Source organism: Oncorhynchus gorbuscha, linkage group LG11 (assembly GCF_021184085.1).
Source record: "Oncorhynchus gorbuscha isolate QuinsamMale2020 ecotype Even-year linkage group LG11, OgorEven_v1.0, whole genome shotgun sequence".
NCBI classification, from domain to species: Eukaryota; Metazoa; Chordata; class Actinopteri; order Salmoniformes; family Salmonidae; genus Oncorhynchus; species Oncorhynchus gorbuscha.
Window position 1 is genome coordinate 62406323 of NC_060183.1, and position 23327 is coordinate 62429649.

Genomic DNA, 23327 nt, shown 5'->3' on the forward strand with positions numbered 1-23327 from the left:
CCAAAAGGTGCTTCAACAAAGTACTGAGTAAAGGGTCTGAATAATTATGTAAATTTTTATATTATAAATTAGCAAAAATTTGGAAAAAGTCAAGGGGTCTGAATGTTTTCCGAAGGCACTGTATATAGCAGTTAATTCATCAGTTACCATGAGAACCTGACCTTTTAACCCAACCTTTGTCATTCATGTCATTATCCTCCTTGTTATCAGTGAATGACATAATTGGACTGGTCAAAACTATGATAGCCGTCACCTAGCCTTGATCCTTATACTGTTAGATCAGTGGTTACTTCAAGGAAGGAAGGATCAGCCGTTCCAGGATTATGTATGGATTTTTTGTGATATTTGTGGGCAAAGCGGTTGATTTTGCTACAGCAATTCTGACATTGTGCATGGCGGTATGTGTTGTGATTTTGTCACAAAAAATGCACTGACAATGGAAAATGTTTGTTGACGTGTCGTTTTATTGAACCATATTTGTGTGGTGATGGGTTGAAAAAGCAGCCCCTCTTTTTGTACTGCGGCAATGGGTCAGTTTTATGCAATAACATTTAAACAATTTGACAGTTTTATGCAAAAACAGTACAGTGAATGGTCAAATTTGCAGGCCCTCACATAACATGCAGGGAATTGGCAATTTTGTTTGCAAAATCAACACCGCAGAAACCTGGAGAGACTGATGGATAGATGGATTGTGAAAGGATCTGAGTAGGGCCGAGTAGAGCCTAAGTTGATCCCTAGATAAGAGTGTTGTGATAAAACCAGCAGTCACCTGAGGAGCAACTTACCCTCCAGAAATAAGTCAAAATCAGGAGTTCTGTGTTGTTTTTAAATGAAAACAACATTATTATGCACTCAACTCTCATTTCTCAGTTGCTTATAAGGAGTGCACATTTTAAATTCAATGCACCTCTCAGAGTTAATATTAAATGGATATCCATGTCAATAGTTGATCCCTCTCTAGCTTGTTACATTGTCCATAAAATACCACTTCCAGATCATTCACATATCCATTCAGTCAACTGGTTCTCAACTGGAGTCAGAAATTAATAAGAGCTCAGAAGTATGTGATGGATCTTGATATTGGCAGGGCACCAAGACAAGACGTGAGACAAGACACTGTGTTGTAGGTTTGAGGTTGGGTGTTTCTAACACACAAGAACCCTCTCTCATCTTACGTTTTGGACACAGACTTAAAAGGATCAATCAGCAATTGCTACATCAATTTTTGGACATAATGAAATTAATGAAACGTACCCATTGATTCTTGAAGAATCATCAGAACCCAAAATATAAGCTTATTTTACTCCAATGTTTGTAAACAAAGTAAATATAAATTAACACTAAAGCCTCAAAACATGGTTTAAACTATAATGCTGATATCATGGATGGTCAGTACCTGTATCCATAGCTCTGTCTATGAACTTTAGAGTGGTTACATTTCTCCAGCCCCATCACTCAGCTTTTTGCCGAAACAGTGGCGGGGAGGATGCTTTGTTAATATTTATACTGCTGATTGGCCCTATAAGCATCTATAAAGTAGTACAGTAACATAGTATAGTAGTCTACTCTATAGTATTGTGCAGTCTACTCACAGTGATGACAGCCTTGCTGAGACACAGGGACCCTCTGCAGCCAAACTCTCTCTCGTCTTGAGACTTGTAGTAGCTCAGAGTGTTGTTCTTCAGAACCACCCAGCGATCCTGCCAGCCGTGGATGTAGTTGGTCCACTGCAAATGAAAAAGTTACTTAGCTATGAGGGAGGGAGGAATTCACAATGTGGTCATGCTATAACAAGGATGCGCACGCTAGTCGCCTTTTTTGGCCAATGTAACGACACATTGTTGGCACAAAAGGCTAAATGAGACACTTAGATTGGATGTCAACAACCAAATTCAATCACACAATGGATAGTTGATGAAACACTAGGAAGGTAGAATCATATGATTAATTTAACTTCTAAATTCATATCCGTTTGTTGACTACTGTTTTGATGCAATATTCTATGGTGGCATTAATCTGATGTAATAATCTGTGGCAAGCAAGCACTCACAAGACTGTATGAAACAGTTTACTACGTAAAGAAGAAACCCATTCATCCACTTAAAACTAATTTATCAGATGAACAGGGCTTACTATGATAACGCAGGTGAGTTTAGCATGATTATGATGTGCAATATTCTCAACCTGTTTGGGGGTTGGCCATTTAGGCCACATAAATAGAATGATCATTCTATTTCTATGGTCAGACAGACTTTAGAATGGCAACCCACACAGCTTTCAACTAGATGCTTACCTAGATAATATTATGCTTGCTAATGCCAAACGTTAGCGAGCTACCGTTTTATTAAAGGCTTTCAGAAACCCCCAACCAGAAGCCACCGTCGAGTTAAGATGGGTCAGCGGTCAGCCAGACAGTTCGTGTGCCTGGTTTGGTTACCTTTGTTTGGCAAGCTAGTTTGAAATGTAAAACCATTTACCAAAAAAAAACTAAACAATAGCTTGCGCGCTATGGTTCTTGTTCACAACAGTAGGACTGACACTTTGTCAACCAACACTATCGTTTAATTAGTCCATATCACTACAGTAGCCTTATAGGCTATGTATATGTTGGGCTAATAATATACATAGCGTAATTGCGGTGTATATCCAGATCGGGGCTCTACCCTAACCTTTTTTACTTGGAGCACATACATTGGGAATATACATGCACATATGTAGGCGCACACAAAACATTTAGGAGCACAAAGGTAATAAAGTTACAATCTTAATTTTTTTCTAGGCGCACCTAAACAATAATTACGGGTCGCACAGTAAAATAGTTAGGCGCATATGCGAGTAAAATGGTCGCACTGTAGAGCTCTGCATATGGCTAGCTAGCTGTCTCTAGCTACTTATCTCAACCACCCAGAGCTAGCTAGCTACGGTAGCTAAAGTTAGCTAGCTAATGAACTAAAGTCAGGTTTGACGTCAGATCAGTTAACGTTACCTTGCTGAGGATTCCACTGTTCTCAGCGATTCCAACAACAGGCTGTCCGACTCCCGATTCCGCGGTCTCCAAATCCTCATCGGAACCCGAAGAATTCCAGCTCTGGTTATCCGACATTGTTGGTGTTGTCTAGCTAACTAGCTAGCTAGGAAGATAAATGAATACAACTAACGATAACTACAGATTTTTTTTTTAAATTACAGAGCGCAATAAAATAGCGTTAAGAACTGTTACACATCTAGCTAACGACGTTAACTATAACATGTCTTAGCTATGTCCTAAAATTATTATCATTATTAGATAGTGTTTGTCTAAATTGACTCTTCACCTGGAGGACTGTCTGTGTCACTAGCCTGTAACGTTAGATAAGCTATAACGATAGCAGACCGGCTAGTCAGTCAGGTAGGAACTAGCAAGGAATGACTCGCACCCGCCCCTTTATTTTTTATTCTAGCGGCAAACCTTCCATCCAGCTTGAAATACTCAAAGCACTAGCAGCTAGTTGAAATAAAGAGTATCACACTACTAACTTGGTAAAGGTAATAAAATGTAGTATTTACTATGACGAAAACATCTTTATATTCACGCCTGTCGGATTCGCGCTTGTAAGGGGCGCTGGCTGCTCGGGTGACGTCACTAAATCCATTCCCCCAAAAAACAAGTAAACCCCTCCTACATATACAGTAAGTAGCATGGCATGGCAGGTCATATCAATGATTACATTACATTCTTTCTCATTGACATGAGAACACTGATGGCATAGTCTGTAAGGAACAGTACACCAACATTTACTGATTCCAGTGTATTAGTGTGTTTGTGTTTCAGTAACAACCCATTAGAACAGTACCACTGAGGAAAACTACACCTAAATGTATAATACCTGTGTTTTCATATAAAACAGGGTTGTATAAAACAGGGCCCAGGAGTGCCCACACACACACACACACACACACACACACACACACACACACACACACACACACACACACACACACACACACACACACACACACACACACACACACACACACACACACACACACACACACACCACCAACATCCCTGACTCAATTCTTAAAGCCCTCCCTCTAAGCGTCAATGACATAACCAAAGCCCACTAAAATCCCAAGTTCTTTTATCTTTTTAGCACACCCCCTTCTTCTCTGTCCCTGCCTTCCCTCCCTCCCTCGCTCTACCAGTCATATTGGTAAGGTCACATGCTCTGACTCACAGGAAAGCCAGAGCTTTAAGTATAAGTCACAGTCATGTGATATTCCATGCTCAGCTGAGCGGCTCTTCCTGTCACACACGCCTGTGTGATATTCCTCATTCCCCCTCTCCTCCAGTCCTAATCCATTCGTTGGCCTACACAAATAAAATAAAATTGTATTTGTCATATGCTTTGTAAACAACAGATGTAGACTAACATTGAAAAGCTTACTGACAGGCCCTTTCCAACAATGCAGAGAAAGAAAATAGATAAATAATAGACAAGTCAACCATGCAATAATAAAAGTAATAATAGATACATAATATATACACAGGGTACCAGTACCGAGTCGATGAGCAGGGGAACAAGGTAATTGAGGTAGGTACAGTATGTACCCTGAACAAAAATATAAATGCAACATATAGCAATTTCAAAGATTTTACTGGGATACAGTTCATATAAAGAAATTTGTCAATTGAAATAAATGCATTAGGCCCTAATTTATGGCTGTCACATGACTGGGAATACAGATATGCATCTGTTGGTCACAGATACCTTTAAAAAAAGTTAAGGGCGTGGATCAAAAAACCAGTCAGTATCTAGTGTGCAGCGCGACACATCACCTTCGCATACAGCTGATCTGGGTGTTGATTGTGGCCTGTGGAATATTGTCCCACTCCTCTTCAATGACTGCGCAAAGTTGCTGGATATTGGCGGGAACTAGAACACACTTTTGTACACGTCAATCCAGAGCATCCCAAACATGTTCAATGGGTGACGTCTGGTGAGTATGCAGGGCCATGGAAGAACTGGGACATTTTAAGCTTCCAGGAATTGTGTACAGATTCTTGCGACATGGGGCCGTGCATTATCACGTTGGAAGGTGAACCTTTGCCCCAGTCTGATGTCTTGAGCACTCTGGAGCACGTTTTCATCAAGAATCTCTCTGTACTTTGCTCCGTTCATCTTTCCCTCAATCCTGACTAGTTTCCCAGTCCCGTCAGCTGAAAAACCTCTCCACAGCATAATGCTGCCACCAACATGCATAACCGTATGGATGGTGCCAGGTTTCCTACAGACGCAATGCTTGGAATTCAGGCCAAAGATTTCAATATTGGTTTTATCAGACCAGATAATCTTGTTTCTCATGGTTTGACAGTCCTTTAGGTGCCTTTTGACAAATAAAAGCGGGCTGTCGTGTCTTTTACTGAAGAGTCCTTCTGTAAAGTTCTCCCATTTCCACAGTGGTACATTGGAGCTCTGTCAGGGATTCCATTGGGTTGTTGGTCACCTCCATGACCAAGGCCCTCCTCCCCCGATTACTTAGTTTGGCCGGGCTGCCAGCTCTAGGAAGAGTCTTGGTGGTTCCAAACTACCTCCATTTAAGAATGATGGAGAATGATGGAGGCCACTGTGTTCTTCAATGCTGCAGAAATTGGTTGGTAACCTTCCCCAGGTCTGTGTCTTGACACAATCCTGTATTGGAGCTCTACGGACAATTCCTTCGACCTCATGGCTTGGTTTTTGCTCTGACAACTGTGGGACCTTTTTTAGACAGGTGTGTGTGTGCCTTTTCAAATCATGTCCAATCAATTGAATTTACCACAGGTAGACTCCAATCAAGTTGTAGAAAAATCTCAAGGATGACCAATGGAAACAGGATGTACCTGAGCTCAATTTCGAGTCTTATAGCAAAGGATCTGAATTCTTATGTAAATAAGGTATTTCTGTTTTTTGTTTTTTATCAATTTGAAAACATTTCTAAAAATGTCATTACGGGGTATTGTGTGTAGATTGATGAAGGAAAAAAAATGTTATACATTTTAGAACAAAGCTGTAATGTAACAAGATGTGGAAAAAGTCAAGGGGTCTGAATACTTTCCGAATGCACTGTATCTGTGTCACAGTGGTATGCATCCAAGCTTCAGTGTGTGTGTATGTGTTTGTGTTTAAATTACCTGTAAACACTTATCTATGTCAGTTTTGTGAATTTAAAACGGGTATTTAGCAAGGGTAAACTGATCCTAGATCTGAGCCTAAGGGAAAACCTCTCCTCTACTAGCAGGTCACCACGTGGCGGAGTCATGAGTTCTATGGCTCTGACTTGGAGATCAGTGTGGTCATGAGACCCATGATAGTAAACCACAAGACCTCCATCCATTAGTTGAATATACGCATGCACGCACGCACGCACGCACGCACGCACACACACACACACACACACACACACACACACACACACACACACACACACACACACACACACACACACACACACACACACACACACACACACACACACACACACACACACACACACACACACACACACACACACACACACACACCTATGTTAACCGAACAACAATACCAGCCCTCTTCCCTCCAAGCAGCAGATTAAGTTCAGCTCTGTGGATTCCAGGCATAGCTTAGCATTATTTAGCAATGTTAGAGTTTGTGCAAGGTCTAGAGCTAAGGGTGACTGTGACCAACCAGTTATTAGCTCACTCAGCCCAAACTTTTGCCTTTATGTGGGAACACAATTATTTGGGTCTCACTCAGGGAGATTACTGAACCAATGTTAGCAATGTTAGGCAGTGCCAATGTCAGCAAGTAAACAAACTCTGAATGGGGAGGGAGGATGAAATGAATGTGTCTGGATTTAGGACTGCCCGTGTACATCTGTATACTGTAGCTGGAGGCTTATATTGTGTTGCTGGGTCACTCCTAACTTCCTATTTAGATTACCCAGTCAAATACAGGTTTCCTCTCAGAGGTGTATGAACACATTGCTATATATAGAGACAGTATATGAGGACATTATCTAAGGGCATTGCATGGGGATTCAAAATGCTTGTGCAGTTGCAAAACCCCTGCACCCTGGCAAAGACAGGCTAGACAATACACAAATATACCCATATTTCAGCATGTACAGTTGTAGGCCTATATAATTAGCTCTATTCCTTCCTGTTAGTCAGCATTTAGAGGCTCAGCCTGTCTGTCTGCTTACTGGGAGCATATGTTACTACTGAGGCTCTCAGGGGCCAGGATTTGCTCTAGTCTTTAGAGAGAGGGAGACAGTGGTGGAAAAAGTACCCAATTGTCAGACTTGAGTAAAAATGAAGATAACTTAATAGAAAATGACTCAAGTAAAAGTGAAAGTCACACAGTAAAATACTACTTGAGTAAAAGTCTAAACGTATTTGGTTTGAAATATACTTAAATGTAAAAAATAAATGTAATGGCTAAAATATACTTAAAGTAAATGTATTAATAATTTTAAATGTTTTATATTAAGCAAACAAGACGGCACCATTTTATTTTTTTCTTTAGGAATTGCCAGCGGCATACTCCAACACTTAGACATCATTTACAAACAAAGCATGTATGTTTAGTGAGTCCATCAGATCAGAGGCAGTAGGGATGACAAGGGATGTTTTCTTGATACGTGCATGAATTTGACCATTTTCCTGTACTTTTGGGTGTCAGTGAAAATGTACGGAGTAAAAGGTACATTATTTTCTTTAAGAATGTAACGAAGTAAAAGTAAAAGTTGTCCAAAATGTAAATATTAAAGTACAGTTACCCCAAAAAGCTACTTAAGTAGTACTTTAAAGTATTTTTACTTAAGTACTTTACACCACTGCCGAGAGGGAAGGGGAGACAGAAAGAGAGAGAGAGAATGCAGGCCAGCATGTATGTGTGCAATTCAAAAACAATTTTCAGTCCACAGTTAAAAAGTTGAAGAGTAACACATCATCTCACCTCAAATTTTGAGGTCAGCTCTAGTTGTTTCGCCACTACAAATCCTCCCCAAAATCTTTCCACATCTCATAATGCTGATAGCAGAGCCAAAGGGAGTGCTTGTAAATGGCCTGTTGTTTAATATTAGAGTGGATGAGATTAAGGATCTGATTCAATCACTATGAGATGTAAAACAGCCTGGACTCCCTGGAATTGTTTTCAGTGAAGGGATGTGAGTCAACGGCTGGGAGTCAAGAGACAGCAGGTTGATTCAATCACATCTTGCTCATTTGACATATTCCTCATTTGCTGGCTGTTGAGCCCAGTGTATGTGTGTGTGTACTTTTGGAGCTCAGTAAGGCACAACAGCTGTGGCAGCTGTATAGGCACACTGACAGGATGATGTCACTGAGCTGACTGACCTGGAAGGACTGAGAGGGACGCATTAAAATCTTGCTGCACTGTGTGTGTTTGTACGAAACAGTTGGGATAACCTATGTTTACATGTATTCCTTTTTTATGTAACTTTTATTTAACTTGGCAAGTCAGATAAGAATACATTCTTATTTACAATGACAGCCTACCCCAGCCAAACCCTAACATACCACAGTGAATAAGAACACTTCAAATGTTCTTCTCATTTTCATTTATAGCTTCATTTAGCTACAGTACTGGTACAGATGATCTACCATATCCTATTTGATAATGCAAATGGTTTAGCTACATTTTTTATTTTATTTTTATTTTTTTACCTTTATTTAACCAGGCAAGTCAGTTAAGAACATATACTTATTTTCAATGACGGCCTGGGAACAGTGGGTTAACTGCCTGTTCAGGGGCAGAACGACAGATTTGTACCTTGTCAGCTCGGGGGTTTGAACTCGCAACCTTCCGGTTACTAGTCCAACGCTCTAACCACTAGGCTAATGCCATGATCTGCCTAATTTCTATTTAAAATAAGTGGAAATTACCTTTCGTTAAATTCTTGATTGATCATTTACATTTTATTTGACCCAAAGATCAAATGCAGAAACCTACAATAACCCCATCTTCAGCAACCTACCCCTTCCCCCTCTTGATCCTGCAGTTTTCAGGCCCCGTGTTTACCTCTCTCCCCATGTCTCTCTGTTTGCTGATGATGGCAGGCTCTGTCTGTTATCCTCATTCATCCTCATCACAGGCACACACAAACACTTTATTCAACTTCTGCCAGCGTTGGCAATGAATAGGTGACAAGACAAACGGAGTGGACGGTTGGTCAGACAGCAGACAAGTACAGAATTTCCCTGGGGAGCGAGGTGAGCATAGAGGGACAGGTGTGTGTGTGTGCTAAAAAAAACTAAATATTCATTTTTTTTAGCTGACATGCGCTAGTTGATCTTGACAGTTATAAATAGTTCTCGAAGGTATCTAATGACTAACATGACAATTTTGAAATTGCACCTTGTGCATTCTACTATTACTACAACTTTCAAGAGTAAATGTAAAGCCGGACTGAGTTTCTTGGGGGCCAGAGAGAGCAAGAGAGAAATGGTTGTATTTTTTCAATGGTAAAGGGTCTCTCCTCTTTGACACCCTGCTGACTGGTGGAATCAATCCCTTTTTGTCCTCCAGTCTGCTCTGAGTGTTACTGGACAAAGCAACTCTAGATTGATTCCCAATATTCTCATCCAAACCGCAGCTCTTTTCTACTGATTCAGCTCTGTCCCACTACTATGTGTTTATAGTGTTGTTCTGTAGAAATAGCTGCACGACCACATTTGTTTTTATGATACGATTAAATTATATCATTCGCCAGAAGTAAAAGTCTGAATGCATGGATGATGGTATTGCTTCTGTTTAATGTGAGTACTCAGGACTATTTCAGTAAAGTTGGAAACTCTCAGTGAGATGAACCCAATAGGCTCTATGCATTATACCGCCTCCAACGTTCTAATTGACTTCCGGTGTGAGTTCTGCTATAGTTATCGTCGATGCATTTCTGACTGAAATAGTTCACAATGACTACGTTTAAATTACAGCCACGCGAAGGAGGTGCTAATGAACATTGTTCAGTGCCTCTGTGTTCAGTTTCTTCCAAATGTAATGGTATTGTGAGCTTCCATCGTTTCCCGGTTGATGTAGAGCTCAGTGGCAGTACGTCGTGACAACTTTGCTGTCACCAAACACACAAAGGTATGTAGTACACATTTAGTCAAAAGTGAGTTTGTTGAGGGAAAATTAGGGGGGCGACAATACCTAAAAAGAGGTGTTGTTCCTACTGTCTTCGCGTGGAACTGGCACATTCAAAAGAGACCTGGTGTTTGGGAAAGAAGACTGAAACCTGCTCCGACTGTGGGGGATGAAGAACAAGGTGCGCTGCCTATGTGGACTGTGCCATCTCTGATCCGGTCCAGAGCATGGGCCAAGCCATTGTAAATGTACATGTGTTTATTTGCTAGCAGCAAAATAATAATTTCTTTAATCTACGACATGTATCAATCGTTTGTGTGGAGCTTGTATTGGCTTTAATTAGGCAATGAGTAACAGGGGTGGGGGAAAGAAATCAAGTAAACACAGAATAGCCAGAATGCAAAATAGAATACAATGTTAGAGATGTGTAATTGATTAACTGAACTGTGTCACGCCTTGGTCTTAGTATTTTGTGTTTTCTTTATACATTTGGCCAGGGTGTGACATGGATTATTGTGGTGCGTTTGTCTTGGGGTTTTGTGGGGTGACTAATTAGTCTATGGCTGCCTGAGGCGGTTCTCAATCAGAGTCAGGTGATTTATCGTTGTCTCTGATTGGGAACCATATTTACGCAGCCATATTCTGTGAGTGTTTTTGTGGGTGATTGTTCCTGTCTCTGTGTAGTTTCACCAGATAGAAAAACCAAAGTGACTGAGCCTTTTTTACTTGTTTTGGAAGAGAAGAGAATGAGCGCCATTCTCCTTGCGGAGATGGTGCTAAATTCATCAACACGGTTTATGAATTAGTTCACATGTTCACATTTGAACATCTTGGCCATGTTCTGTTATAATCTCCACCCGGCACAGCCAGAAGAGGACTGGCCACCCCACATAGCCTGGTTCCTCTCTAGGTTTCTTCCTAGGTTTTGGCCTTTCTAGGGAGTTTTTCCTAGCCACCGTGCTTCTACACCTGCATTGCTTGCTGTTTGGGGTTTTAGGCTGGGTTTCTGTACAGCACTTTGAGATATCAGCTGATGTACGAAGGGCTATATAAATAAATTTGATTTGATTTGAAAAGGATGGAATTCACAAGCGCAGATGAAGCCCTAATCAAGCTACAAGAAACCTCACCAGAAACCTTCCCAGTTGAAGGAGGAGAGCCCCCTGCTTTAAGAAGAGGTCGAAGTAGGAAATATCAATGAGCGCACTAGGCTCAGTGATGCCTGAGACCAGCTTATAAATTGAGACAATACGCTTTTCCCCCTCCCCCCAATACAATCTATACTCAACTTTGCTCAAATAACTGTTCTTCTCTATGAAATAACGATAGAAGTAGCCGATGCCAATGGACAGTGAAATTGACAAAGGGATAAATATAGCATGTTTGTCAATAACTGTTCTATGATTGTGTATGTGTGTGGATGTGTGCGTTTGTGTATACGAATGTCAGGGTGAGGGATGATGAATATGTGTAGGATGGTGGGAGAGAATGAGTGTGTGGATGCATAGGGTATATGTTGTCCCAGACCTGCTTTTTTCAACACTCTCTCTCTACCGCACCTGCTATTTTAACCCTGAATGCCCGGCTATGAAAAGCCAAGTGACATTTACTCCTGTTGCACCCTCTACAACCACTGCGATTATTATTTGACCCTGCTGGTCATTTATGAACGTATGAACATCTTGGAGATCAATCTGTCCTTAATGGTCATGTACTGTTATAGTCTCCACCCGGCACAGTTCTGATGAATTTATAGTTGAAGTATTTATTTCAAAACCTGTACTCTGTCATTTATGCTATGGTCATTGATCTCCTGAAGAGGATGTTCCTCTATCCCACCATGCAGCAGGTGATGTCCAAGGAAGGTTTTTCGAAGATGGTGGAAATGGATGCATTGTTTGAAGCTGCTGGCGAGTAGGGTGAAGATGAGAACCCGAAGAGTGATCATGAGTGGGTTACAATGGCCAAAAAGAAAGGAAACGAGAAGTTGGTGTAAAATAGTTTAGTCTGAGTGAGGGTTTTGGACCAATGTAACCTAGGAGAACCTTTTGAAGTCTTGATTAATGTCATGGATGTGTTGGGTGAAGTGCCATCAGTTAGGGTCACAAGAAGTGGGCTGCGGAGCGGAGTGGGCCTCAAGAAGATATGAGTGAAATGTTTTGTGTATGGATCTTCAAATCAGAATGCCTATCAGTATTTGTTAGAGACAATATGTTTGTGGTGTCCGTCTTCCATTTACACACAGGTATTCATAGACGCAGGTAGTCCACTCTGTCTTCCATAAACAAGCACTGCAACATGGAAATATGGCCGTTTGGGAACCCTTACCCAATCAAGGTGTGTATCAGTTTAACCTTTTTTTGAAAACTACAGTATTTCTCACTGACATGAAAGATAAGGTCCTTATGCTTCCGAAACCATACCGCAAGCGAATGACTCAAGTGTAATGTAATAGAACTGAATCCTGATCAAGGGTGGTGCATAAAATATGTGCAGATGTAATACCTGAGGAAGTAAGTGAAGTGGACAGTGCACGTAGACAGACCCTTCAGGTAGATGAAATGAAGAAATGAACTTCATACATACTTTTGTTCTTTGATGAAGTCTCACTTCTCATGTAAAGTTAAGCTAAATGAGAACCTGTAAGAACCTTCGTGCAAACCCCTTCAGTGCCATAAATGCAAAAGATTTGGACATATGTCAAGTGTATGTAGACGTGAAGAGTATTGAATGCAAGGGGAGGTTAGATAATGTAATTGTGGTGATGAACACCTGCCAAATTTCTGGATTGCCCTGTTAGGATGAAGGAGACAGAGGTGACAAGAGTAAGGGCTGTCAGCATGTCTCCTACCAGAAGTAATGGTAGTAGAGCCTACACCAGAAGTAATGGTAGTAGAGCCTACACTAGAAGTAATGGTAGTAGAGCCTACACCAGAAGTAATGGTAGTAGAGCCTACACCAGAAGTAATGGTAGTAGAGCCTACACCAGAAGTAATGGTATTAGAGCCTACACCAGAAGTAATGGTATTAGAGCCTACACCAGAAGTAATGGTATTAGAGCCTACACCAGAAGTAATGGTAGTAGAGCCTACACCAGAAGTAATGGTAGTAGAGCCTACACCAGAAGTAATGGTATTAGAGCCTACACCAGAAGTAATGGTATTAGAGCCTACACCAGAAGTAATGGTATTAGAGCCTACACCAGAAGTAATGGTATTAGAGCCTACACCAGAAGTAATGGTAGTAGAGCCTACACCAGAAGTAATGGTATTAGAGCCTACACCAGAAGTAATGGTATTAGAGCCTACACCAGAAGTAATGGTATTAGAGCCTACACCAAAAGTAATGGTATTAGAGCCTACACCAGAAGTAATGGTATTAGAGCCTACACCAGAAGTAATGGTATTAGAGCCTACACCAGAAGTAATGGTATTAGAGCCTAAACCAGAAGTAATGGTAGTAGAGCCTACACCAGAAGTAATGGTAGTAGAGCCTACACCAGAAGTAATGGTATTAGAGCCTACACCAGAAGTAATGGTATTAGAGCCTACACCAGAAGTAATGGTAGTAGAGCCTACACCAGAAGTAATGGTATTAGAGCCTACACCAGAAGTAATGGTATTAGAGCCTACACCAGTGACTGTTGCCCAGCAGCTGAGGGATCCTGGTATGTTCAAAATATGGACTATGTAGCATTTATTGCAATGGCCATAAACGGCACAGCACAAATGGAGAAGAAATCATAGAAAAATGGATTCATAGTGAGTGCAGCAGAACGCATTTTGGGACTCAGTGAGTTTACAGCCGAGGTAGTGCAAGAAATCCTGTCAAAGGATGTTCTGCCCTCTGTAGGGATGTGACTTGAATTGGACTGTGACTGAAGGAGTGGGATGGGTTTTTTAATGTCTATTTGTTTTTGTATTTGGGATGATGACGTCCCCCCCATTCCTAAAATTGTTTAAAATATATATATATATAATATATATATATAGTTTCCCACCTGTACAGTAGGGGGTGGCATGCACCTATAATGATTGTTTACACTACAAATACACTCCTGATAACTGAGAGTTATCAAAATGCCAAGCCGTTGTTGTGTTGTTATAGCAGTAGTTTTGTTTGTGTGTGAGGTGCATAGTGTAGGCTACATAACCTGTGTACAGAGCTATGTACATGCATGTGTGTGTGTGTTTACTTCACTGCTTTGATCGTGTGTATTTGTGGGGAAGAGTTGTGCATCCTGTTGTTGTGGGAGGAGTTCCGAATTGACTGTGCTGATTGGCCAAACCTGCTGAACCCCGCTTGACTGACAGCCAGCTGATTCAGAGTAAAAGAGACAAACACAAAGAAGAATAGAGAAAGAGTGAGATATTAGACAGAATGCAGTCAAAGGAAAAGTGTATAGCGGTGATGTCACAGTGTACCTGAGAGAGGGGGCGGTGGCATTCCACCCGGACGGGCTACAGAAGGGCGGGTCGTCCCTGTTACCCTCAGGTTGCTGTGGAGACTACTGACCTTGACTCTCCCAGAGTCACAAGGACCCGTGTTGCAAGCAGAGACCGTCCTCGGAACTCTCTGTCACCAACGGACACCAAACAAAAAGCCAGGAGAGAACATTTTCACTACAACTCTTTTACTAAGTCGATTAAACTTTAATGACAGATACACACCAGTGTTTGCATCCCTCATTTGCTGTCTAAGTATTGTAGCAGTACAGCCAAAATATGCAGATATAAGCAGATCTAATTCAAAGGAGCAATACAGTACAGCCAAAATATGCAGATATAAGCAGATCTAATTCAAAGGAGCAATATTCCCATACATTTTACAGGTAGAATAAACCTATTCAGAATGGTATGGCTCCCAACGTTTTTAGGTCTACTCTTGGTAATACCAATTACCCGACTGAAGACATTCTTTAAAAAAGAATAATGATCAATTAGCCTTTTAAAATGTTAAACTTGGATTAGCTAACCAAGCTAGCCACAGCTAGCTGTGCCATTGGAACACAGGAGTGATGGTTGCTGATAATGGGCCTCTGTATGCCTATGTAGATATTCCATGAAAAATCTGCCGTTTCCAGCTACAATAGTCATTTACAGTAATACAAATGTCTACACTGTATTTCTGATCCATTTGATGTTATTTTAATGGACATTTTTTTTTTCTTTTCTTTCAAAAACAAGAATTTCTAAGTGACCCCAAAATTTTGAATGGTAGTATATATGTAAAGACAAGATTCAATCAAGAATAGTCTGATGCGTGACAATATTAGCCTATCACTTGTGAATAGCATATCACTTGTGAATGATGCCCAGCATAAGGCAAGACTTTTTTTCAAATCATAGTTGCACACCTCATGTAGGCCTATATGTTTTGATAAGGTTTGTATTAGAGGTCGACCGAATATGATTTTTCAGCTCCGATACAGATTATTGGAGTACCAAAAAAACCGATACCGATTCATCTGCCGATTTTTATTTATTTATTTGTAATAATGACAATTACAACAATACTGGATGACCACTTATTTTAACTTAATATAATACATCAATAAAATCAATTTAGCCTCAAGTAAATCATGAAACATGTTTGGTTAAAATAATGCAAAAACGAAGTGTTGGAGAAGAAAGTAAAAGTGCAATATGTGCTATATAAGAAAGCTAAAGTTTCAGTTCCTTGCTCAGAACATTAGAACACATGGAAGCTGGTGGTTCCTTTTTACATGAGTCTTCAATATTCCCAGGTAAGAAGTTTTAGGTTGTAGTTATTATAGGAATTATAGGACTATTTCCCTCTATACCATTTGTATTTCATTAACCTTTGACTATTGGATGTTCTTATAGGCACTTTAGTATTGCCAGTGTAACAGTATAGCTTCCGTCCCTCCTCGCTCCTCCCTGGGCTCGAACAAGGAACACAACGACAACAGCCACCATCGAAGCAGCGTTACCCATGCAGAGCAAGGGGAACAACTACTAGAAGGCTCAGAGTGAGTGACGTTTAAAATGCAATGTATTAACTATCTAGCCATTTCACTTCGGTTACACCAGCCTCATCTCGGGAGTTGATAGGCTTGAAGTCATAAACAGCGCAATGCTTGACGCACAATGAAGAGCTGCTGGCAAAATGCACGAAAGTGCTGTTTGAATGAATGTTTACACGCCTGCTTCTGCCTACCACTGCTCAGTCAGATACTTAGAAACTTGTATGCTCAGTCAGATTATATGCAACGCAGGACACGCTAGATAATATCTAGTAATATCATCACCCATGTGTAGTTAACTAGTGATTATGATTGATTGTTTTTATAAGATAAGTTTAATGCTAGCTAGCAACTTACCTTGGCTTACTGCATTCGCGTAACAGGCAGTCTCCTTGTGGAGTGCAACGAGAGAGAGGCAGGTCGTTATTGTGTTGGGCTAGTTAACTGTAAGGTTGCAAGATTGGTTCCCCCGAGCTGACAAGGTGAAAATCTGTGGTTCTGCCCCTGAACAAGGCAGTTAACCCACCGTTCCTAGGCCGTCATTGAAAATAAGAATGTGTTCTTAACGGACTTGCCTATTTAAATAAAGGTATAATTAAAAATATCACTTTTTTAATCGGCGCCCAAAAATATCGGTCGACCTCAGCAAACTGGATGCAGTTTATCACAGTGCCATCCGTTTTGTCACTAAAGCACCTTATACCACCCACCACTGTGACTTGTATGCTCTAGTCGGCTGGCCCTCGCTACATATTCGTCGCCAGACCCACTGGCTCCAGGTCATCTACAAGTCCATGCTAGGTAAAGCTCCGCCTTATCTCAGTTCACTGGTCACGATGGCAACACCCATCCGTAGCACGCGCTCCAGTAGGTGTATCTCACTGATCATCCCTAAAGCCAACACCTCATTTTGCCGCCTTTCGTTCCAGTTCTCTGCTGCCTGTGACTGGAACGAATTGCAAAAATCGCTGAAGTTGGAGACTTTTATCTCCCTCACCAACTTCAAACATCTGCTGTCTGAGCAGCTAACCGATCTCTGCAGCTGTACATAGTCTATCGGCAAATAGCCCACCCATTTTTACCTACCTCATCCCCATACTGTTTTTATTTATTTACTTTTCTGCTCTTTTGCACACCAATATCTCTACCTGTACATGACCATCTGATCATTTATCACTCCAGTGTTAATCTGCAAAATTGTAATTATTCGCCTACCTTATGCCTTTTGCACACAATGTATATAGACTCCCCCCTTTTTTTTCCTATTGTGTTATTGACTTGTTAATTGTTTACACCATGTGTAACTTTGTGTTGTCTGCTCACACTGATATGCTTTGTCTTGGCCAGGTCGCAGTTGCAAATGAGAACTTGTTCTCAACTAGCCTACCTGGTTAAATAAAGGTGAAATAAAAATAAAGAAAAAAGTATCACAACTAAAGTGTCCCAATAACTTCTTCACATTAAGAACATTACTCCGTTTTACAAGGAGTGTAGAGCCTAACTGGCATATAAAAACAGCGCGTGAGTTTCAAATTTGGGGAAGAATTTACATCATAAAAATGCACATTTATAATAAAAGCCTTACATGCAATCGCCTTTGCGGTCACTTTGGATAATGGCGTTTTCTTATAGGCAACTGCCATGTGCGCATTGCTGTGCTGATAATGTGAATAAATAGCCTAATCGTTTATCAACATTTTAAGCTAAATGTCTTGATCTGTTGCATCAGCCACATCGAGTAAAACATTTTTATGCTAGTGGTTGTATTAATTTGGCATCTATCGCATTCCACAACTGTACCAGACCATGTTTTCTCTCACAGAATGGAATATGTCAACTTTTGTATTACGGGGTATAGTAGATGGACATAGGCTAGTGCTTTTGCTGTTTGTTAGGCCTACTCATCTTGTTGGCTGACAAAAAGTAAATGTGGACAGTTCTTCCAATACCTTCAATATGCACCTCGGAATTGGATAAGGACTTGCGCAGTTGCATACCTGATGTGTCTGTCTTCACTTGTAGCCTGTGAGAAAGACCCAATTATGTGATGGAGAACCGTGTGAGTGAGAGGTGCTTCAGAGCGTGCAGCACTCAGGGAGAATGGCACAACGGCCACTGTTCGCTAAAGGCATGGATTTTTTTAGGGTGCAATACAGCCACACTAAGGTGATTCATGCAGCCTTACAATGTATTAAAAATCTAAACATACAGTCCAATGTTTGTAGAATAACTAAAGTTACATTAATAACTCTAAATTAAGCATATAGGAATACCTATTTCTTTGTTAATCGCTCAACACAGAATAGCCGCGCACTCCCTCAAAAAAAAAATCCTTTCTATTTGATTCAGCTTTGTTCAATTGTATTCTTCATACTATGAAATAATGTAAATAATCCCAATGAATTCTAAGAAAATCTTCTCTGCTAAATGAACTAGGTTAGCTCACAGCCATTTGACATAGCCAGATCAGGACCTAACATAAGGACAACTCAGTATGCTATTCTTCTGTTCTTCTGAAATAGACTACATTTTCTTCAGATCATGCTTCTTTAGACCTGTCTAAAATAAATACATTATTTTTGTGAAGGTGTAGGCTATATTACCTGGATTTATTAGACCTTTAAAAATGTAGATGTTCCAAAGTTCTGCATCAGTCAGTGGCTTGTAGGCTGTGTGTGGAAGCCATGAGACGCTAAATGTGTTTGTTAATTAATGGTATATTACTGTGAGACACAGTTATTAGCTTGACAATCACCGGCTGATGACATTTCGTGACCGCCACAGCCCTACACGTTGCGTTTTATATTTTTGTTCAGTATAGTAGTTACATTGTATTAGTAAGTGCCTTTCAGGTCACTCAAAGACACTTTACATAAGCTCATGATTGTATGACCAATAAAGTATCAAGAGCTGACTCATTCCATTAAATGCTTTATCGTTTCACCTTTTCTCTCTGTCTAGATATGGCGTCCTCCAGCAGTTTCCTGTTGGAAGAGCAGTTTCTGTGTTCTATATGTCTGGATGTGTCTGGATGTGTTCACTGAGCCTGTCACCATTCCACGTGGACACAACTTCTGTAAGGCCTGTATCAGAAAGTACTGGGAAAGAAATGACCTATGCCAGTGTCCAATGTGTAAAAACGTGTTTGATAAAAAACCAGATCTTTTTGTCAATAATTGAATTTCTGAGATGGCTGCTCAGTTCAGGAAGTCAGTTCAAGTGAACACTACCAGCAGCCCAGACCAACGCCCTCCTGAGCCTGGAGAAGTGGCCTGTGACGCCTGCACTGGCACGAAGTTCAAGGCTCTGAAGTCCTGCCTGGAGTGTATGACCTCTTATTGTGAAACTCATCTGCAGCCGCATCAGATAGCCCCAGCCCTGAAGAGACACAAGCTAATTGCCCTTGTGGAGAACCTAGAAGACAGGATGTGTAATGAGCACAACAAACTCCTGGAGCTGTTCTGTAGGACTGACCAGACGTGTGTTTGTCTCTTGTGCATGAAAACAGAACACAAGACTCACTACACTGTCCCTCTAGAGAAAGAGTATAGACAGAGATAAGTTCAGCTGGGGAAGATGGAGGCAGAAGTGCAGCAGATGATCCAGGAGCGACTTCAGAAGGTTCAGGATATAAAACACTTAGTAGAGATCAGCAAGAGAGACGCAGAGGGAGAGATAGAAGACAGCGCACTAGTCTTCATTGCTCTGGTGCGCTCCATTGAGAAAAGCCAGGCTGAGTTCATTGAGGTAGTTGAGGAGAAGGAGAAAGCAGCAGAGAGGAAGGCTGACGGGCTCATTAAAGAGCTGCAGCAGGAAATCGCTGAGCTACAGAAGAGAAGCACTGAGCTGGAGCAGCTCTTACACACTGAGGACCAGCTCCACCTCCTCCAGAGCTCTCCATCCCTCAGCACCCTACCTCCCACCAAGGACTGGTCTGAGATCAGTATTCACACCAGTCTGGGTGTGGGGAACCTGAGAGGAGCTATGTCTAAGCTGGAGGAGACACTCTGGAGTGATGTGAAGAAGTTGATGTATGATACTGAAATTAAGAGAATTCAGCAATATGCAGTGGATGTGACTCTGGACCCTGATACAGCACATCCCGGTCTCAGCCTGTCTGAGGATAGGAAACAAGTGAGACCTGTAGACAGGAGACAGAATCTCCCTGACAACCCAAATAGATTTTCCTTATGTACCGGTATCCTTGGAAAGAAGGGCTTCTCCTCAGGGAGATTCTACTATGAGGTGCAGGTCAAGGGGAAGACTGATTGGGATTTAGGAGTAACCAGAGAGTCCAGCAACAGGAAGGATTGTATTACACTGAGCCCTCAGAATGGATACTGGAGTGTGTGGCTGAGGAATAGGTATCAGTACCAGACCAATACCTCTTCTCCTGTCTGCCTCTCCCTGAGAGAGACGCTTCAGAAGGTGGGGGTATTTGTGGATTATGAGGAGGGTCAAGTCTCCTTTTATGACGCAGAGGCCAAGTCTCATATCTACTCTTTCACTGGTTGCACCTTCACTGAGAAGCTCTATCCATACCTCCGCCCTTACAAAAATAATGATGGTAAAAACTCTGCCCCTCTGATCATCTCTCTTGTCAGTCTCTGAGTTTTCTATTGTCAGGCTCTGACTTTTAAAGCCTCACTGCTGAGTGAGCTATAAACATTTGTGTTTGCAAACGTTTGGATTTGGATGCTGTTATCACAGAATTCAAATAACTAAGTGGCAGTTACATTTGCAGAAACCGTACTGTATAAAGAATGTCAGTACATAGATATTTTGTATAACATGTACATATATACTGCAAGTGTCTGGGGATAGGCTGTGTGTACTGTGACCTGCTGTTTAGAATGTATGTGTTTGAATTTGCTGTGCAAATGTTATGTATTAATTATAATCTGTCTGTGCTGACTGAAGTGTGTATATTACGCTCATGCAGCACACACCCTTTGTGAATAGTGGATATTAAAGCCAATAGTCTACCACTGAATATGTCTCTATTAGTGACAGCATAACAATAAGACTAGTATATGTACACAATACAGAGGTGAGTATATGAGCCTAGAAAAAATATTACACCATGAGAACAGGGACAGAGGTACTCAGGGGTACTCAAACTATTTGAGAAGGTCCGGTCACACAAATTTCCTAGGTGACAAAGGTCCGGATGGATATTGTAATTTATCGGTGTAGTAACAAACCCCCACCTTGCGACCCCAAACTGTTCAAACACCTCTTGTTGGCAGAGAGAGACATTTGCAATTTCCTGCAATTCTACACAGTATGCCATGGCGTGAAGGGAACATTTTAGCAGTTTTTAAAGAACATATCTTGAAATTCTACACATTTTCTATTTGCAGGGGTGGGCTTGCCTTCTGGAATTCTGGGAAATGTTAGATGGGTTAGTCCATTTTTAGTCTAGTGGGTTTTTGGTGTAATGATGGTCTAGCCAATAATAGGGTCTTCAAGTGAAGAAATGGGCCACGTATTGAGCCCGTTTTGGATCTGGCCCGCGGTACGCATATTGAGTAAGGTTGTTGTAGAGTGACATGTTTTCCTAGTAACAGTAGTGGTGTACATTAATGAACAACCACTAGGCTACACTGCTGCACTGTCCTCTCTCTGCCCCATCCCCCCAATCACTTTCTCACCTTATTTATCTCTCACCCTCTCTCTCTTTCCAAAAGCACTGCAGGCACTTGCACGTTCCTCTCTTGGTTTTGAACCACGAATTGACAAAAGAATAAAAGGTGTTTTATATTTACGAGGCTGATGCACCTGTCTACAACACATCTCTTCCTCTTTTCTCTGGACCTGTAAAAGCTACCCAGCAAAGACGTCTCACACATGGATGAATGCCATGCTCTGGGGATTCACTCACACGGTTAACGCGTTCGTGTCACACACACACACACACACACACACACACACACACACACACACACACACACACACACACACACACACACACACACACACACACACACACACACACACACACACACACACACACACACACACACACACACACACACACACACACACGTGGTATATCAGACCATATACCACGGTTATGACTAAACATTCATTTTTACTGCTCTATTTACATTGGTAACCAGTTTATAATAGCAATAAGGCACCTCTGGCTTTGTTGTCATGTTTTGTCTTAGATTGTCTTGTCATTATGCTTTCCCTTCTGTTCGTTTCCCCCTGCTGGTCTTATTAGGTTCGTTCCCTTTTTCTATCCCTCTCTCTCCCCCTCCCTCTCTCTCCTCTCTCTATCGTTCCGTTCCTGCTCCCAGCTGTTCCTATTCCCCTAATCATCATTTAGTCTTCCCACACCTGTTCCTTATCTTTTCCCCTGATTAGAGTCCCTATTTCTTCCCTTGTTTTCCGTTCCTGCCCTGTCGGATCCTTGTCTATTGTTCACCGTGCTGTGTCTATGTATTGCCCTGTCGTGCCGTGTTTCCCTCAGATGCTGCGTGGTGAGCAGGTGTCTGAGTCTGCTACGTTCAAGTGCCTTCCCGAGGCAACCTGCAGTTCTTGATCAAGTCTCCAGTCTGTTCTCGTCATTACGAGTAGTATTATGCCTTTTGTTTGTAAAGTAACTTTACTGGATTAAATACTCTGTTTTCGCCAAGTCGCTTTTGGGTCCTCATTCACCTACATAAGATTTGTGGTATATTGCCAATATACCACGTCTAAGAGCTGTACTCAGGCGCTCTGTGTTGATTCATGTCTAAGAAACAGCCCGTAGCTGTGATATATTAGCCATATACTACACCCCTTCTGGCCTTATTGCTTAAAAATATATATTTTATAAGAAAACATATTTAATTGTCTCCTTAAAGAATAAAGTCAGTTGACTTTACAGGGGGAAAGAAGAAATTGTATTATTTCCATGTCCCAGGACTACCTGACATGAGGACTCCTTGCTGTCCCCAGTCCACCTGGCCATGCTCCTGCTCCAGTTTCAACTGTTCTGCCTTACTATTATTCAACCATGCTGGTCATTTATGAACATTTGAACATCTTGGCCACGTTCTGTTATAATCTCCACCCGGCACAGCCAGAAGAGGACTGGCCACCCCACATATGCTCTCTCTAATTCTCTCTTTCTTTCTCTCTCTCGGAGGACCTGAGCCCTAGGACCGTGCCCCAGGACTACCTGACATGATGGCTCCTTGCTGTCCCCAGTCCACCTGACTGTGCTGCTGCTCCAG

The 23327-nt window shown here is 41.5% G+C and overlaps 1 protein-coding gene and 1 pseudogene across 2 annotated transcripts in view; one reads left to right on the forward strand and one right to left on the reverse strand.

Annotated features, from left to right (window-relative positions):
- Window positions 1-3616, reverse strand: part of LOC124049076 (ceramide transfer protein-like) — a 62497-nt gene extending 58881 nt beyond the window's left edge. For both annotated transcript variants that reach the window (XM_046370420.1, XM_046370419.1), the window contains exons 1-2: window positions 2990-3616; window positions 1596-1730 (exon numbers count right to left, since the gene is read on the reverse strand). In XM_046370420.1, the coding sequence (XP_046226376.1) occupies window positions 1596-1730; window positions 2990-3106 (252 nt within the window). In that variant the 5' untranslated portion in view covers window positions 3107-3616. The remainder of the gene's footprint in view (window positions 1-1595; window positions 1731-2989) is intronic.
- Window positions 3617-19122: 15506 nt separating this feature from the next.
- LOC124047906 lies at window positions 19123-20712 on the forward strand (annotated as a pseudogene).
- Window positions 20713-23327: the final 2615 nt, after the last annotated feature.